General features: G+C 37.3%; 1 protein-coding gene across 1 annotated transcript in view; it reads left to right on the plus strand.

The window, feature by feature from the left end:
• Window positions 1-6,866: 6,866 nt before the first annotated feature.
• The window catches only part of LOC120418861 (uncharacterized), a 50,042-nt gene continuing 36,988 nt past the window's right edge, over window positions 6,867-19,920 (plus strand). The window contains 2 exon segments of the mRNA XM_039581394.2: window positions 6,867-7,028; window positions 7,527-7,868. Coding sequence (XP_039437328.2) covers window positions 7,711-7,868 — 158 coding nt within the window. The 5' untranslated portion in view covers window positions 6,867-7,028; window positions 7,527-7,710.

Genomic DNA, 19,920 nt, shown 5'->3' on the forward strand with positions numbered 1-19,920 from the left:
TCGAATAAGTACTTTGGTTACGTTTTAAGAACACCATGCACGTATAGCAGTTTTGTGAGCAAATCCGTGAAATCTATGTTGACGACATCTCTCAAATCAATACCGATGTCTCTGTACAACGTTGTCGATTTTGATAACGTTTGTATCGAAATCCAGAAAATTGTAAACGATTTTGTTAAAAAAATCTCGTGAACATGGATTTTACGATTTTTTCAGATTTTTTGTTTGTGTTTATGAACAAACAATATCCCAGTTACATTTTTAATATTTTAATATTATTTTTAAATATTTATGTGAAATTTTATTTTCGATATTAATATGAATTTGAATTGTTTTCATCCAAAATGTCTGCGGGGGCACAATGTATGGACTTCCCCCCTCGTCTAATTTTGATGGGGGCAAAAAGTAGCCCCCCCCCAAGTGTCGGTGCCCTGGTCATGACTGATCTGAACATTTTTTTACGTTTTTTCAATAAGGTAATTTGACTAGCTTTATTGCTCTTGAAATAATGATTCCAATGAAATGCCTCGTAAGGTAGTTTCATTACTTCTGATAAAAAAAAATTAATAATAAATATCAATCATAAGTTCATTATCTTTCTTATTTCTGATTAAAATAATCAAACTAGACAACCATCAGAATTTCAACCACGTCAACCTCACAAATCGCGCAGTACTTAGACGAAAGTTATGCAACAGCTGGCGCGTTCTCAATAGTCATTACGCTTTGCATGATCTAGCCTAGCAGTGAAGTTGCTGCTGCTAACACTATCAGCGTTGGACACAGCAGTGTCCGGTCAGGTCCGGTGTTTTGCAAGTGCTGGTTCGGTTGGAACGACCAATACCTATCTACCTTTTGCCAGGTGAGACACTTTGTTGATCTACAATTCTACACTCATTAAAAAAAGCAAAAATACAAATTATAGTAAATAATACATTATTTGTTGCCCAAAAAACATCGGAAAACAATAGGGTTGCTGAAATAGACCTTGTTTATCAGCACATATTTTTTTTAATGATTTTTTTTCGATTAATATTAACTGTGCTCGTAACCGCGTACTGAGGAGAACCACTAATGGTTTAGGCTGGTCAGTATTGCGTTTGTGTGGTATGATATTGGTGCATTTGGCAATATTATGCTCTCGCACTCTCACTCAGGAAATGTTGCTTGTTCGAAGACAAACATACTTACAATTAGTGGCTGGCTATAACTATTGGATTGGTGCGCAGCGAGTTTAGTAACTTTGCACACATTTTCATGTATGAAAGAAAATTAAAACGCTCAATACAAAACAGAATCTGTTTTTGTTTGAATTTTTGAAATAAATCCTCCATTTAAACCATTTTGCTACAGGAATCCTGCACATTTGTTGTATTTAATTAGCTGAAATTAATAAAGTTACTTTCTGTTTGAAATAATAAAACGAAACAGAATTCATTCAAGATAAAATATTCAAGACAAAATATTCAAGATAAAATCTTCAATTACCTGTCACCCCGCGGTTAGCCCGCGTAATAGTTTGTGATGGCCGTATTTTCATCGTTTTCCGCCCATTCGTTGTGCTCTCCGAAACTGACCATTTAAATTTCCCGCCAACAAACTGCTTGCCGGGCTATCGCGATCTAGCTGGGATGCATGCATTGTTTGCTGGCTGAACTCGATGTCGCGCGCACAGTTATCATGACTAATGGCGTGTTAGCGGGAAAATCTAACTGGAATCCTATAAAACATCGCGTCACCACTGCTGTCCCGGCACTTGAGGGCTCTTCTCGCATGCTAATAAAACAATTCCAAACACACACGTATTGCATTGCATATTTGCATACCACTTCGAACGAACGAAAACCGGCATTGAGCCAAGTATCGATCGTCATCAACACGGCGGATTTGTACGGCTGAAAACAATCGTTTTCAGCAGCTTCCAGTAATCGTTCCGCAAATTGCTTCGTTGGAGTTGATTGGGTTTCTCTCGCGGCGGCACAGCTTCATCCTTAACCTTCCAGGGTCTCTCCGTACAGATTTTCTCCTTTGACCGCAGTCGCCAATTAGACCAAACGGGGGTTATGAACACTTTGGCATGCTGGTCAACACACTCCAAGGTGTTGGAGATCGCCGCACTCTGCCGGGTTCTTGACGTGTCGTCGGAATCGACCTTGGCTAATCCACATCTACACTATACACTTTTTTCTGCGCTTTCCACTTTCGAGTAATTTCATCGATCGTCGTCTTGATCTATTGCGTGGCCTCGACCGTTTGAACAGTGCTGCTGGCAGACCGGCTGGTTGGTTTCCGCGTTTGGTGAAGTTGCTTCAGGAAATGGCAGACTGGCCTATTTGTCTCGACCACCGACGAGTGGGACAGGGCAGATATATTGCAAACATCGCAGAAACCTGTAATTGTTGCGACGACGAAAGGTGGGATTGATGTTATCGCAATACGACTGCTAGAACATTCTAATAAGGTTATGGCGCGTAAAGCGATGGCTTTTTTCCACCACTGTTGACGCCAGTTTGTCGTTGGATGCAGAATTGATTGGTGCAAACTGGTACACATATTTGAATATTTTTATTGAAATTAATCGATTAACCGTAAAACAATTCACCTCTCGTTAATTCTAGATAGCAAAAACAATTTAAATGGTATAAAAGAACATTTCAAGCAAACCAAATTAAATGGGGCCAATATGAGTGTGTAAACAAAGAGTCTATCCTGCTCACGTAAGTGGATGGTTACAGGATGGACCTTTTGTTTACAAACTCACATTGGACCCTTTACATTGTTTGGCTTGAACATGTTTTTAAATAGTTTACCAACATTTTTAAAAGCCTGCCTGTAAAAAGCAAATAAGATAATTCCCAAAACAAAGAATGGTTTAGATTTTTTGTTCTACAATATCGCCACGATTTTGTGGAAATTTTCGCCAGGACAATGTTTGAACACCAAAGACGTCTAATTTGATTATAAATTGAATCTTGAATTGAATACCCGAAAATTTTGAGTAGCATTTGGATGGTGGGGCGGTGCGCACGCCTTGCAGGATTATTCGTGTTTCGAGGGTCATTTTTTCAGTGTTTGGTGTTTTTTTGTGCTTTAATTAAGATTACATTATTTGTTTTGTGATTGTATAATCCTGACCACTAGCGTGCCCGGATCCTTAAGGAAGGTGGGGCAACAATATGAGCGTTTTGGAAATTTCGTCGTTTATGAACATCCCCTTAGCAATTTTAGAACAAATTTCTGAGGATAGTGGGGCAACTGCCCCATGTTGCCCCACCCTGTGCACGCTAGTGATCCTGACCACATAGTATGAGGCTCATACCCATCTACTAACCCCCTCAAAACTCATGTGATACTATCACTCAAGTATCGGACTAACATTCCCATCCACTTCCCCGTGATCCTACCACTGGTCGTGGCCGGCGCCGGTATTGATCAGCATGATAGGGGCCTTTGAGATGTTGCAAAGTAAGGAAAAATAGCTCCCACTCATCTTCCACGGCTCGTGGATGTAACTTCTGGAGGTCCTGGTCATTAACGGAGCAGCAACTGTGGGTGGGCACCTATGCTTATGCTTTTGTTTAAATTGAATACCCGAAAATGTTATTTGTTCGGGTTTGATTCATGATCAAAAACTTACAATCACAGAGTAATTGCCTTTCTACAATCACTTTACTTAGAAAATTGTACTTAGCTTAGGAATTTGAATCAATGGATATGAATGTGATCTTCCACAATGGAAAACTGATCAAATTAGAAACTTGACGAAAGGTTTGGAAAATTTCAAAATCTAAGTTGGCGTTCCCATATCAAATGTAAACAAACAACTGTATAGCAACTAATATCGGCCCAGCAAGTTTTCTATGTTGAATGTAGATGGCGGCCGTAAGTTGTGAACTTTTTCTAAGTAACATGTAACTAAGCTAGGTGATTTTAGATAGGACATAACACAGAGAGAACATTCTTGAAGAAAAGTCAGTTAACTCTGGGTTATAGCCTACCTACCAGAGCTGAAAATGTCAGGGGTCCTGACGCGAAAATCGGCGACGCATACACGATTTTTTCAGATCCATTCACTGAACCGCAAAACCGTGACATAAACAAACCCGACTCAGTCGTGAGTGCCCTAGCTCACTGAGCAGCTGCAATGCGAGGCAGTGAACGACCAACGCTCATTCGACGTTGCACGCACACACTTAAAGAAACAAGTTTTTACACAAAAAGTTGGTATTTATGCGTGGAAATGTAATTGTGAATATAAGTTATGGTTGTTTTAAGTGTTTTGCACAGTCTAGAACCATTCAATTGTTTGAAAATAGTCAAAATAGTGTTTAGAGAGGATTTTACGAGTCAGTCATACGACACGAATTGAGTGAGTGTAGCTCATTTTTTCACGTCTCTCATTCTCCAGCAGCCGACCGGCACGAGTCAGGCGGCAGTGGTTGAACGGACACATCAGGCGGACAGTCACATGCTAGCAGTGAACTGACATTTTGGTTTGCTTCATGTGTACGCTGGGTTGGAAACATTTTGCAGGCCTGCTACCTACAATCACTTCAAGCAAAACATTGTAAAAGGGACGAAGCGGAATTGTAAACAAATAGTCTATCCTGCTCACGTCAGTTGATGTTTACATTAGAAACGAGCAGGGTAGACTTTTTGTTTACACTTCGGCTTCGGCCCTATTACAATGTTTTGCTAGACTTAGTTTAGAATAGTTAATTGGCCCTGTTCACAAAAATGTCCCATATGCCTTTTGAGTTATTGATGTAGTTTGGTTCAAAATCGTGTGCTCTTTCAAAAAAACTAGTATTTTGTTCTTAAAATCTGGAGGAAATCCAGTTTTTTATATGAACTAACGTATGGTTCGCTAAAATACTGCAAAAGGTAAATACTTGTTCCAGACTCATCAATTACAGAAAATTGTGATGATGGATTTCACAGCAAAAACTACACAGTGATCAGACGACGGCACTGCAATTATGGTTTTTTATAGCACTAAAAGCTTATCAAATTATCTGCAATGCATCCTAAATCGGTATCATTAGCGGTTTGTTTTCTTAGCTGGTTGGTTTACAATGTACAAAAAGGAATTGAAGTTTTTTTTAACCTTTTTTTTCCAAAACTATGGAGTTGAAGTCGATACATTGAGAGATGGCGAAGTTGGTGTCGGCTGATTCTCAACAACTTTGCATGGGAGTTGTTGTTAGAGTTGGAGTTGGAATCGATGAGTCGAAGTCGGAGTCGTTGTGTCGGATGTTTTGGTTGAGCAGAAGTTGGAGTCAAAGTCACTGAAAAATGTACAAAGTTCCACAGCCCTAGCTTTTTTTCCTTTATTTAGGCCGTTGGAAACAAATGATTGCAAAACCTCTGGACAGGTGTATAATGCATTTTTGAACACATTTTTCATTCAAATGTTAAAACCGAGGCTCGTAAATTAAATTTTTAAGCTTTTTTTTATTTTTTGTGATTTTTGAATGTTAGATGATTTTGAGTTGAAAAAATACAGTTCAGACTCGATTATCCGAAGAATCGATTATTTTTATTTTAATCACCACCACATGGCCGCCATCTTCAATTTCAAAATTCTAAATCACCTTAGCGTAAATAGTTTACGAGACATACTTAAGCTCGCCATTGAAAAAAAGGCAACGATTGTTTTTTGTTTTGTTTTCGTGTTTTGATTATCCCAAGTGCAATTTTTCTTAGGTCCAAGGATAATCGAGTCTAGGCAGTAAATGGGAATAAAAAATAAATCCATAATAAATGGTGCAATCGATTCGTCAACAGTTACTGTAACACTTTTTTAATACTTTTATTTTTAATTGTTTAGAAATTTCATTGAATTTTTTTGTTTCCTATAAATCTGTGACATCACTAGTTGCAATATTTTAACCAAATAATATTATTTTTCCAAGCAAAGAGACTGCTTTTGCCTAAATTAACCAAATTTTTGTTAGTAATTGTTAAAGCGTGGATGTAAAAATATAGAATTGCAATGAATAGAAAACAATTGAAAATATATATTCTATTCAATCAACCGATTGTAATTTTAAATACAACCTTGATCATTGCATATAAAATGATAAGCTTGAGTTTGGGATCGACTTAATTTAAAGAGTATTTTGAATCTTTCTTTCAGTTCAAACTGGTTTACTCAGTACCGTTATTATTTTTTTTTGTCTTTACAGTTGAGTTTCGTCTTCTCTTGCTCGGATTGACTTTAACCCTTTTTGTGTTTGCCCAAATGTTTTCAAGGCATACATTTTTGATTTAACCTTGAGACACATTATGGCACATAGTTAAACAAGTGTGATTATTATTTCACATTGTTCATGAGTCATTATCAATTAGAAAAACCAAAAGTTGTGTGTTTCCCTTTTCTTTGGTTTTTAAATTATTTTAATTTCAAACAGTCTAGAACTCGCGACCATTCGTATTACCATGTGCTGGCAAAGACCCGAAAAGTTCACCCCAAATTTGAACTTTCCAGCATTGTTAAAACAAAAAGCACGAATGTGTGCGGTATGTACATTCGAAAAGATCACGGAAAAGTACCAGTTGACCAGTCTGACAATCCCAGCTTAAAATTAACATACAAGTACCCGGCGTGTGCGCTAACTAAGCTAATACAACATTTAAAAAGTATTCTCTCCGGGCGACCGTTCTCTTTCACTCGCACCTCAAGCCCCCGCGCGCTGTCTATACGGTGTGTAGAAATTGGTCAGTCGATGAATGGACGCGCACGCTCAAGAGTGAATGGTGTTCATTGAGTGAACCTCCGTTTTGTTTGCTGTGTTGTGTGTATTGAGCGTACTGAGACTGGTGCGCGCGCGCAAGTGCTTGACAATGGCAATAGAATTACTCGAGTAGTTCAGTTACGTTAATCAGCTCGAACAGTGCGCACGCACAACGGAAGTCGTTCCCGCTTTTTGGAAGAATACTCTGAGCTCTCACAGGGTATACAGCTGAAGAATTATTGTGCCTGGTGTAACTTCTAGTGTAGAATAAAAGTTTCGCAAGTGTTTTTGGTAGGTTTTTTTTGTATGGCATTTCAGTGTGATTTGTGGCAAGTTTTTTCTGAAATGGTCGTGAATTTCGAATAGTGTCGATACATTTGTCTTATCCAACAGCCATTACCATTCACGCTCCTCTGGAGACTCCTTTACGTTAATGCGTTTGAGTGTTGCAAGTGACTATTGCCCGTCGGAGGGGCGAAAGCTGCTAGTTTTTAATTGATGAAAGTGTTTGATTTGAATAAATAAATCAGCAAAGCGCAAACGGTGTCTCCTCGTTGGACCAATACGCCGAGACCAGAGACATTGCGAGGAGCGTGAGGCAACTCGTCTATTTACTCATATCATCAACGAGCAAGTGTGCACACTACTCCCCCTTCTTCCCCTAACTTCAGGTGTTTGTTTTCCTCCCCCGTACCCCGCACTCTGCCTGTTTGAATACCTGTTCGCGCCAACGTAATTTTAACGATTTAGTGTCGCGCACATAACTAGTTGCATTTGTGCCTTTTACAGAATTGGTTTAATCGCCGCGCAAGGAATTGCGATCACCTCCCCCTCTGTGAAACCGCAAACAGTGATCACGTAACGCCCACCTCCTCATAACGGCCGTGCGTTACGATAGTTCAGAAGAGAGAAGATCAAGTGTAACCCCCCCCATCCCCACCCAGAACAAAAAAGAAAGAAAGATCCCCCCAAAATGAGCGTGGTGGCCATGGAACGCAACAACGATCTGTCGCTGACGGACGAGAAAAAGATCGCCAACACGCCGGTCATGGAGTTCTACCGCGGCAAGAACGTCCTGGTGACCGGCGGCACGGGCTTCATCGGGCGGCTCCTGATCGAGAAGTTGCTCAGGTGAGTCGCACATCAATACCTACAGTCCAACATCGTAATCGACCACAAATTATGGCCTAATGGCCACCTTGTGCGCTGGCCCGTTCGGGGCCAACCTTGGAGCAGGGGGTGCTGCCTAATGTGATTGTGCGGGATTCAATTAAGGAGTGTACTTTATGTTTGATAACTGAACGCTGGACAGCAGGTGACGCGTTGTTTTCACCAACTCACCTGGGTGAAGACGGTCGAAGAAGCTAGAAAGATCGCATCTATTGGAGATGGAAGATTTACGAGAGAATTAAAAACCAGAGGAGTCGTTTTGCATATGTGATGATTTCAAATGTGTCAAGGGGTGCAAGCGGAGGCAGGGTAACCTTCCGTGACGCAAATCGGAACAAGTAGAATAAATTTGTTTAATGATGATTGTAATGAAAATCTTACGTTACTTTTGCTGGCGTAAATAGTTGCTACAAACTCTCGAAAGATTAGCTAACTTTGGAAAAGGATTATTTACTACTTTGGCTCTCCACACAAATGGTGCAACATGATTTGTCTTGAAACGCAAATTATTATTAAAATAATTGAAAATATTTTCATGTCTTTTGGAAGCAACAAACTGACCTATTTTTCAACACACAAAACAAAAGTCAGAAAATTTGTTTGAAACATTCTCAAGATTTGTGCAAAGTTAAACTTTTCTTGGCACTTTTTCAAACAGAATCGAAGGTTAAGTTATGATCATTAAATGAAATAAAATGAAATGAGGATGAAATTTTAAATTCTGAGGCATGTAAACTTTCACAAAAAAAAACACAACAAAATGTATTTTTTCTAGGAAACTTGGTGAAACTCATCTTTTTCAAATTTTTAACACGTTTCTTTATGAGTGGAGCAACTATGGGACAAAATATTCATTTTATATTCAACTTGCTTTTGAACTTATCTTTCTTATTTTCACAGCGATGTTTTGAAACTTTTTAATTCCTGTTCCTTCTATATTGGGTCGAAAAATCAATAGGCAAATAAACATTTTATAACAAAAAAACTTCAAAATTTCAATGAAAGTAGACATGCAGTCAACTGAAAATATTTTAAAATGCGTTTTCGTGCGTTTACAATCATTATTGAACTAATTTGAAATTTTTTGATATCAATATTGGCAAAATGTTTCCATATCGCAAAAAATAGGTTTCGTTGATAGTTTATGTTTTAAAACATAATTATCTCAAAACAACTGTACTGGTGAACAATGCACTTCACAACGTTTTTAAAATGTGTAATTATTTAATTTTAATTATTATGTTTTTGAATTTTTACACATAACAACATTTTAACACATGAATCATCATTATTTCGTTCATATAATTTTCCATACAAATTTGGCAGGTGTCCATACAAAAATGATATGTGAAATTTAAAAAATCAGCATCTTTTGAAGGATTTTTTTGATCGATTTGGTGTCTTCGGCGAAGTTGTAGGTATCGATACACTGAAAAAAAGATACACGGAGAAAAAAAATTGGTGATTTTTAATTCCACTTTTTGTCACTAAAACTTGATTTGCAAAAAAAACGTTATTTTTATTTTTTTTCTGATATGTTTTAGAGGACATCAAATGCCAACTTTTCAGAAATTTCCAGAATTGGCAAAAAACCTTTGACCGAGTTATGATTTTTTGAATCAATACTGATTTTTTCAAAAAATCGAAATATTGATCGCAAAAATTTTTCAACTTCAATTTTCGATGTAAAATCAAATTTGCAATCAAAAAGTACTCTAGTGAAATTTTGATAAATTGCACCATTTGCAAGTTATAGCCATTTTTAGGTAACTTTTTTCAAAATAGTCGCAGTTTTTCATTTTTTTGAATAAGTGAACATGTTTGCCTACTCTTGAAAAAAAATATTTTTGAAAGGCTAAGAAAATTCTCTATATTTTGCTTTTTTGAACTTTATTGATACGACCCTCAATTTCTGAGATATTGCCATGCAAAGGTTAAAAAACTGGAAAATTTATGTTTTCTAAGTCTCCTCCAAACAACTCACCATTTTCTAATGTCGATATCTCAGCAACTAATGTTCAGATTTACAATGTTAAATTATGAAACATTTGTGAAATTTTCTGATCTTTTCGAAAACAATATTTTTATTTTTTTTAAATCAAGACTAACATTTTAAGTGGACCAAACATTAATTATTACGCCCTTTTAAAATGTTAGTCTTGATTTTAATTTTTTTCGGAAAATTTTACGAATGTTTCATATTTTAACATTGTAAATCGGACCATTAGTTGCTGAGATATCGACATTAGAAAATGGTGAGTTGTTTGGGTGAGATTAAGAAAACATCAATTTTCCTGTTTCTTTACCTTAATGCGGCTGTATCTCAGCAACCCAAGGTCCAATCTTCAATGTCTCTTAGATAATTTTATAGCAAATTTTCTGAACTTTTAAATCATGGTCAATATTTAAAAAAATCGAAAAACTGCAAATATTTCGCTTAAATCAAACTTTTGGTGGCTATATCTTGAAAACAGAGCTTTTATCAAAAAATGTGTAAAGTACTTTTTGATTGGAAATTTAATTTTACATAAAAAATACGTCACATTTTTTTGCATGAAATTTGTTTTTTTTCTTCGAAAATCACTATTTTTTCAAAAATGCATAACTCGGCGGCAGATTATTGACCATTTTTTTTCTATGGATCAAAAGCTGCGGGTTTTTGTTCCCTAAAACATATCAAAAAATCTCGAAAATAAAAAAAATAATTATTTTGGGAAATTGTGTTTTTGTGAAAAAAATTGATTAAAAAATCTGCAATTTTTTTCCGTGTATCTATTTTTTTTTTCTTAATAGTCCTCAACAATACCTACAACTTTGCCCAAGACACCAAATTGATCAGAAAACTCACTCAAAAGTTACAGTTGTTTGAATATTTACGTACCATTTTCGTATGGACAACAGCCAAAATTGTATGGAAACTTGTATGGGTGAACCCCACAAAGTTTGTGCCAAATCAAAAAATACAAAAAAATAAAAATGGTCGAAATCGGCTGATTTTGTAGAGGATTCATTTAACTCTTGTTCTAAACAAATTGTTAGATGACCGATTCTTTACAAAGCGTTGGATTTAAAAAAAACAGTCGAAGAAACGATCAGATACCGCAAAATCCAAGAAAATGAAAAAAGTTAGACTTTCATACTTATTATTCCAAAAATTCTAGAATGTGAAAAAAAATAGATTTCCCCTTATTATATTTCATAAGGATTACAGCTTTTATATGGACACAAAGAAAGTTCGTAAAGGAACCTTGAACTCTGTCGTTCGTTTCACAACTGAGAACAAAAGACAAATTAAAATATCTCTTAATTTACATAACCCACTGCTCAACAAGGAAATGGAGTGAGGATTTTTTTTCACGGCATGTTTCACGGGCAAGGCTGGCAATAGCGAACCAGATGAACGATAAAAGACTGACTAAGATTGGTGCATAAAAAAACCTCTCGACAACTGAACAACTGAGCTGTTCAATTTCGGTTATGTGACCTTTTAGGTGGTCAAACTTGTGCATAACTCATGTGCGTAAAAAAAAATCGATTAGTCTTACCAACTTTTATTACGTGCCGTTCTAACGTGATTCGCAAGAACTTTTCAACTTGTTTGTCCGTTTTGCAGTTCTCTTTATTTTATTGTACTGGCTTGAATTTTTGAATGTATGAAGTTGCAGGTTTTTGTGTGTTTATTGCTGCAATAATAATGTCAGTTATCTAAAATTGAACAAAGAACTGGGTTCAGTTATTTTAGCTGGTTCCTAAATTTTGTTTTAGAATGTTCAGGTCGATATTCTTTTCTTTTGATCGTTTTTTAGCTTTTGATTTATGAACAAAGTGTTGATTATTCTAAATATAAATTTAAGGTTTATTTTAAATGTATAGTTCCAAGCATCAAATTCGATACGTAAATCATGTTTATCTACCAAATTCAAACTGCAAAACGCGGCATTAATCATGCACCGGTTTTGAACATAAACTTTAAGCTACCAAACTAAACCAACAATAGCGACACCAGGTCAAGATTCGCAAAACGCGATAGGTTCTTGCCCCGAGAAAAATGGTCCTCATCGCCAGCAGAATTCCGAGTGCCACTGCCGATCAAAGCCGGTTTCGAATTGTTGCGGGGGAATTTTTTTTTCTCTCCACCTTTTTTGCACTGACCTGCTTGACCTTTTTCGGAACTAAACAGTCGCACGCGAAAGCATGGCAAATTTTCGTTTACGGAAGAATCATTGATACTCGTTGGCCTTTTGCCGGTGGACGAAAAAAAACCGTCTTCTTTGGACAGCAACCGGAGCGTTAGAACTTGCCGTCAGCGTAAATTTACCAATTGAATTAGCGTTATTTGTCCTGAAAACGTCCAGATTTGCATTCCCTAGAACTTAAATCCACCCTGATGTCATTCGATACTCGCCGAACTGTTTTTGATCCGTTGCAGTATCACTCCGCAGTTGTTTACTGAAATTTAACTTGTTTACTCACTCATTTTGCAACTTGACGCGAAGTCCTGTTTCCCAGGGAGGCTGTTGATAGAGCGATTGGATCTGAGACTTGAGCCGCTGCTGGGTGGAAGCGCAGCTGAGAAATGCATTCGTGAAGAAGCAAAACAAAACAAAATAAAAACAGGTTCGTCGCTTAATGTGCCAAGTCATTCGAGCTAAGCAATGGAGCACGAGGGAATTTGCCGTGATCGTTGTACTTTTGGTTAATTTTGAGATACTTAAGCCAGAGCTTTTTAAGTTTTTCTTGCTCTTCAAGGATGTGCCTTTAACTCGTATCATGTGTGTATTTTTTACGAAATTATATTAGCAAAGTTTATAAACAAAATTCTGATTCTGAGAAAAAGCTCGTTTCCGCGAACAATTACCCTCATCAATTCTGAAGTTCTGCAGCCAGGCAAAAAACTTTCATTTTCCAATCACAATTAGTTCTGTTCCGCGTGCGTCAAGTTCAACCCGAAGTTTTTTTCTACTTAAGCTTCACAGCCTATTGTATTGGCTGTTCACCATGCTTAGATTTGCGATACCTCTGTCTATGAATACGAGAGTCTAGTGAACCCGCGCAAGCAGTTATTATTCAAACGAGTCATCAAGTGCCGTTTTTTTACACAAGGCCTCCCAAAAAGGCTTCGAGCGTCAAGTGAGCAGAACTGCTGGTGTGGGGGGAAAAAATTCACTTCACCAATCGACCGGCCGATCTTCAGCTGACCTTCGTCCATCGATTGCCCGTTGAGAGGAAGTAGCGCACCACTGGATGCTGGAGAGTGTTTGCACTTGCTTCAGTCTCAGCAGGTGTTTTGTTTCCGCTTTATGTTGAATTGATTATATTCAAAATTTGTTTTTGAAAATGAAGATTATCTTCTGTTTTACCGAACTATTTCAGTTGATCAGTCGATAAGATACTTTAAACTTGTACAATTCGTCCAAACAAATCTTCAAATCTTTTTTAATGTTAGATTATAATGCCAGGAAAAAAAGCTAACATAAGAAAAAAAAAACTCTCTCAATTGACTGACAAAATCACTTTTCGCCCAAATTTTCAAAAATTGATTGAGATCAATAACGTCATGATTCGAATTCCCGGACGCTTCGAAACCCGGACACTTCATCTTGTTTTATAAGTTATTTGGATAAAAGTTCGCATTATGAATGTCAAAACTGTGTTATTTGATGAATTCTAACTTCAACTTTCATTTAAAGTTTGTTTGAACGCTGTAGTTAATGCCAAAACAATTAAATACAATAAAATTATAAGTTTACAAAAAATGCGAAACATTTCACTCGAAATATTTCATAGGCGTTCGAAGCACCAGGAAGGCCAAGCAGAAATTTATGGTTTCGATTTCCTTAAATTCTAGCAATTTTTTTTATGAACTATCGATTGTTTTAATGTTAACAGCTTTAGGTCTTTAGGTCTCAAAGAATGCAATTTACTAACATTTCAGTCCAAATTTGTGCGATTCATAAGTAAAATCGAGTGTCCGGAATTCGAAGCAAAAGTGTCCGGATTTCGAATCAGCTTTTATCAGTGTCCGGAATTCGAAGCACAACAAGTCAATTTAATTTTAAAATTCTGATGAAAAATTGTCAGAAAAGATTTATTTTACATGCATTTTCTTGAAACTGACTGTTTATACTACATCCTGATGATGTTTCTACATTTCCAACTTATAACATGATTTTTTGCCAGCTACAACAACAATGATATGCTACTAAGTGTCCGGATTTCGAATCATGACGTTACACAAAATGTTTCAAAAAAGCTTATTTAGTCATTAAATTGTATGGCTTTTTCTAAGGATCAAGATGCACTATCAACATTTCACCGCACACTGACACCCATGTTTTAGAATTCAAATTAAGAAGCTTGCCTTGATTGCCTGAGCGTCGGGACGCTAAACTCAATATTTTCGGCAGTAGCAGCAAGTGCTGCCAGAATAGCTTGAATAAAAAGTTGAACTGCCCACCATTGAAAAAACGGCTAATAACGTCATGATTCGAAATCCGGACACTTAGTAGCATATCATTGTTGTTGTAGCTGGAAAAAAATCATGTTATAAGTTGGAAATGTAGAAACATCATCAGGATGTAGTATAAACAGTCAGTTTCAAGAAAATGCATGTAAAATAAGTCTTTTCTGACAATTTTTCATCAGAATTTTAAAATTAAATTGACTTGTTGTGCTTCGAAATCCGGACACTGATAAAAGCTGATTCGAAATCCGGACACTTTTGCTTCGAATTCCGGACACTAGATTTTACTTATGAATCGCACAAATTTGGACTGAAATGTTAGTAAATTGCATTCTTTAGGTCTCAAATAAGCTGTTAACATTAAAACAATCGATAGTTCATAAAAAAAAATTGCTAGAATTTAAGGAAATCGAAACCATAAATTTCTGCTTGGCCTTCCTGATGCTTCGAACGCCTATGAAATATTTCAAGTGAAATGTTTCGCATTTTTTGTAAACTTATAATTTTATTGTATTTAATTGTTTTGGCATTAACTACAGCGTTCAAACAAACTTTAAATGAAAGTTGAAGTTAGAATTCATCAAATAACACAGTTTTGACATTCATAATGCGAATGCGAAATGCGAAAACAAGATGAAGTGTCCGGGTTTCGAAGCGTCCGGGAATTCGAATCATGACGTTATCAACTTTTGGCAAAACTGAGATATTAGCACCAGGTGGTAGATGATGTTCCAACGTATCTTCTTTAACTTAAATTTCACTAAAATAGTGTTTAGACTTAGCTTCCGATGCGAAAAACAAAAAGGCTAATATGCCACTCTTATGGAAAATTACCTTGATGGAGATTTTGTGACAAACACTAAAACGCGTTTTTTCTCGGAATACTTGATTTGACATAATAGCCGAATTTTCAATTATGGGCAGTTAAATTTTGAGCAATGTAAAATTTTGTTCTAAATGAAAAAATGATCCTTCTGGGCCAATGTAAATTCGAAAAGTACATTAAATTTCCCATAAAGTGACATGTTCCAAAAAATTTTACAGTCGAGTAACGGAAAATGGGAGAATTTTTAAAACTATTTTAGTATTTTTTTCGATGAAAAATACGTTTTTTTGGAATTCTGAGTACGCCATCAAATCGGGCGTCTAATTTTACATAAGAGTCCTATTGACACCAAATTTCTATATCATCACCGTTTCAGGCTGCAAATTATTGAAAAACACCTCTTTTTTCGCATGTTCAAAAATGGAAGGGGTCGTACCGCCCCTCCGTCACGAGATATTAAAAAACGGACCTCGGATTCGTGATCAGGGACAAAAGTTACCCCTAAAGACAAAGTTTCACGCAAATCGAAGAGGGGTCGGGGCAACTGCTGTTGGAGTTGGCGGAGAATTACCCACATAAAAAAGTAGTTTTCCCGCAGCGTGTAAAAGGCCTGGGTTTAAATTAAATTTTGAATTATTTTATGAAATTTTTTGTTAATAATATTACCCCCAGAAATATGTAGCACACCAGTATTGCGAAACGTACTTGACCATTAAGTCAAGCTTATATATGCGTTTATCCTTTCCATTCTTCAACGGTCTGATGGCCGAGTGGGCTAAGTCCTTACTGATAGTGCTAGGTTTGAATCCCATCTGTTTCCACTTTTTTGTGTTTATAAAAATTGAACATGCAGTGTGTAATATAATGTGTCTTTTTTGACAAAGATGACAAATGCCCCATAATTTTAAAGATTTGTTATTTAATTTTACTTAGAATTTAACCCTTTACAACCCAACCCCGCCCTTAGACGCGCTTCGATCTAAAAAATCACCAAAAATAAATTTTCAACCAATTTTTTATGCTTGAAAAGCATTGGATAGAAGAACTCTTCAAATTTATAAAATGTTAGGATTGGATGCTTGACATGTTTTATGTGACATGGCCAATTTTTTAATAAATGACATTTTTTAGGGGTCAACTTTGTTGTTTTACTAACATTTCCTATATTTTAAGTAAAAAGAAGTATACAGTAATTTTTGTAGGGTCCAAGACTATGCCTCTACGCATTTTGCCTTCCTCACTGAGGTAAGGCTATAATCCTGCTCGGAAAAGTAACTTTTGAAAAACAGCTCGTAGACCTATATTCATGTATACCTATCGACTCAGAATCGAAAACTGAACAAATGTCTGTGTGTGTGTGTGTGTGTGTGTGTGTGTGTGTGTGTATGTGTGTGTGTGTGTGTGTGTGTGTGTGTGTGTGTGTGTGTGTGTGTGTGTGTGTGTGTGTGTGTGTGTGTGTGTGTGTGTGTGTGTGTGTGTGTGTGTGTGTGTGTGTATGTGTGTGCGTATTCCCCTTGGTGCTCAAAATTCTTGCCAAGTTTTCTCGGCACTGGCTGATCCGATTTGAGTCAAACAAGTTGCATTCGGTCCAGTTTGGTGCCCCATACTGCACTATTGAATTGTTTGAAGATCCGATAAGTAGTTCAAAAGTTACGTATAAAAAAGTGTCAAAGTTGCGAATCGGGTGCTGGAATTTTGATGCCGGATCTCACTTAAATGCATTTAAACTATGTCCAGATCCATCATCCAACCCATCGTTGGTTAGGTAATCGAAAGACCTTTCCAATGATTCTAAAACATTGAAGATCTGGCAACCCTGTCTCAAGTTATGACCACTTAAGTGATATTTATGTACTTTTTTGAAGCCGGATCTCACTTAAATGCATGTAAACGATGTCTGGATCCATCATCCGACTCATTGTTGGTTAGGTAATCGAGAGACCTTTCCAACGAGTCCACAACATTGAAGATCTGGCAACCCTATCTCGAGTTATGACCACTTAAGTGATATTTATGTACTTTTTTGAAGCCGGATCTCACTTAAATGAATGTAAACGATGTCTGGATCCATCATCCGACCCATTGTTGGTTAGGTAATCGAGAGACCTTTCCAACGAGTCCACAACATTGAAGATCTGGCAACCCTATCTCGAGTTATGACCACTTAAGTGATATTTATGTACTTTTTTAAGACGGATCTCACCTAAATGCATGTAAACGATGTCCGGATCCATCATCCAACCCATTGTTGGTTAGGTAATCGAAAATCCTTTCTAACGAGTCCACAAAATTGATGATCTGACAACTCTGTCTCGTGTTCCGACCACTTAAGTTATATCTGTGTACTTATTTTTCTGGACCTAAAAAAAATAACTGAAATATGTGTATAAACCACTCATATTACCCATTGTTGGTAAAGAGTGAGGAAGGCATCAACCACATAGGTGGATTAAGTTTTTTTTACAATTTAAATGAAAATGCTGCCATTCTAGAGCAGAAAATGTGAAAAACGAGCAAAAAGTTGAAAAACATGAAAAATTAGGAATACAATATTTAATGATAGGAGGTGTTAGAATAGGCTATCAAAACAAAAATAAACAAAACAAGATAAATGCATTTTAGAATACTTGAAATAGAACAAGAAAAACATTAAACAAAAGAAATAAAGTTTTTCGTACAACAAAAGTTGCTCAAAATGACCTCCTGAACACGGAAAAAATGAAAAAAATTGGGCGGTAGAGGGTTAAAAGCTCAGCTCCAAGATTTACATTTACAATTCAGTAATTTGGAGAACCTTTCAACTGATATCAATTCATAAGCCTTTGCAGTGAGGGTACATATTTCTTAGTTAAGACTTTTAAACATGAAATTTCAAAGGGGCCTGAAATTAGTTAAGTAGTCCTTGATACAAATAATAAAATAAGTATATTTGATTAGCGGCTTCGGCTGCCGGTCCCTAAGTTGCTATGGAGCGTGGGTTCGATGCCCGCCTTATCCTTCTGGCCTTCTATCGGATGAGGAATTAAAACGTCGGTCCATTTCCGTAAATGAGGTTTTGGAGGACTCACCACACATAACCTTCGGACGCCTAGAAATGAGCAGAAACTTGCAACAGAGACCACAAAACACCCGGAGGTCGTTAAAGTGGATTGCTTTGATTTTATATTTCTGGAGCTTTTTTTTTTGAAAAAGGTTCAATAAACCAAATTTTTAGTTTTTGCTTTTCGGGTGTTTTTGAAAGCGCCTTGAGTCAGGGGTATTAAAAAACACCCAAAAAGCAAAATTTGAAAATTTTCAATCATTCCTTTGTGGACCACCATTCAGTAAGGTACTCCTGGATATTAGCTCCTGAAAAGTGCTTTAAAAGTGCAAAAATGCCTCACGGCAAGAAAAAGAGGCGGTCCTCACCAGCAGGATCGGCAGATTTGAAGAAGCTAAACAATGCCGAAGCGCTACCTGCAAAGCCAGGCAGTTTGGGCAAGGACGCTCAAAATTCGTCTGGAAACCAGTTTGCTACCCTCCCTGTGGACGTGAGCGAGAAGGAAGAATTTGAACGACGGGAAAAGTTGCCACCCATTTTTGTGAAAACATCGTCATCGGACTCGGTGCGAAAGTGGTTGACCGGATTTATCAAATCTGGTGCTTTACGAGCTTCCATTCGCTTGTGTGCTGATGGACTCAAAATTCTGTTACCTACCAGAAAGGATTACAACTACGTTCGGGATTTCCTGAACAAAACCAAGATTGAATACTACAGCCACGACGATCCAGGTAAACGCCCCATGAAACAGGTCCTCCGAGGCCTGTACGACATGGATGTGAGTGTGCTGAAAGAAGAGCTCAAATCTCTGAAGTTAAACGTGATCGAAGTCTTCAAGATGACGAGACACAACAAGGACATCAAGTATCGTGATCAACTGTACCTGGTTCATCTCGAGAAAGGATCGACAACGCCGTCTGAGCTGAAAGCAGTTCGGGCAATTTTCAACATCATCGTGTCTTGGGAACGTTATCGTCCAGTGCACCGTGACGTGACACAGTGTTCGAACTGTTTGCAGTTTGGACATGGTGGAAGGAACTGTTTCATCAAGAGTCGTTGTGCAACCTGCGGAGGTGAGCACAAAACTCAAGCTTGCGAAACAATCAACGAGAACATCGAAGCCAAATGCTTCAATTGCGGCGGCGACCATTCTACCAAGAATCGAAGCTGCCCAAAACGTGCTGAGTTTATAAAAATTCGGCAGCAAGCGACGACGAGGCACCAACCAAATCGTCGCAAAACACCACCAGCATACACGGACGTGGATTTTCCTGCTTTGGCGTCACCAGGAGCGGGATCTGCTCGAGTGGTTCCAAATCTGCAGCCATTGCCGTTGAATCAGCGGCAAAAAGTTGCAGAGAATACAACACCTCCAGGCTTCAGTCAGCAACCGAGGGAAAACCAACCAGCATCAACGGGTGAAGGCAGTAGTGACCTGTTCTCACCACAAGAACTTTTGAACATTTTCATCGAGATGTCAACAACACTGCGTGGTTGCAAAACTCGTCAGGAAAAAGTAAGAACTCTTGGAGCATTCATCTTAAAATACAGTTCGTAGTTTACTCGTCATAGTGATTTTGAATATTTCAATGAATTTATTTTTTAGTTTTAAGTAAGGATTAGTTGTTAAAGTGATTTTTTCTTTTTTACCCAAATGTATTTGATTCAATGCAATAATGTAAAA

Source organism: Culex pipiens, chromosome 3 (assembly GCF_016801865.2).
Source record: "Culex pipiens pallens isolate TS chromosome 3, TS_CPP_V2, whole genome shotgun sequence".
NCBI lineage: Eukaryota > Metazoa > Arthropoda > Insecta > Diptera > Culicidae > Culex > Culex pipiens.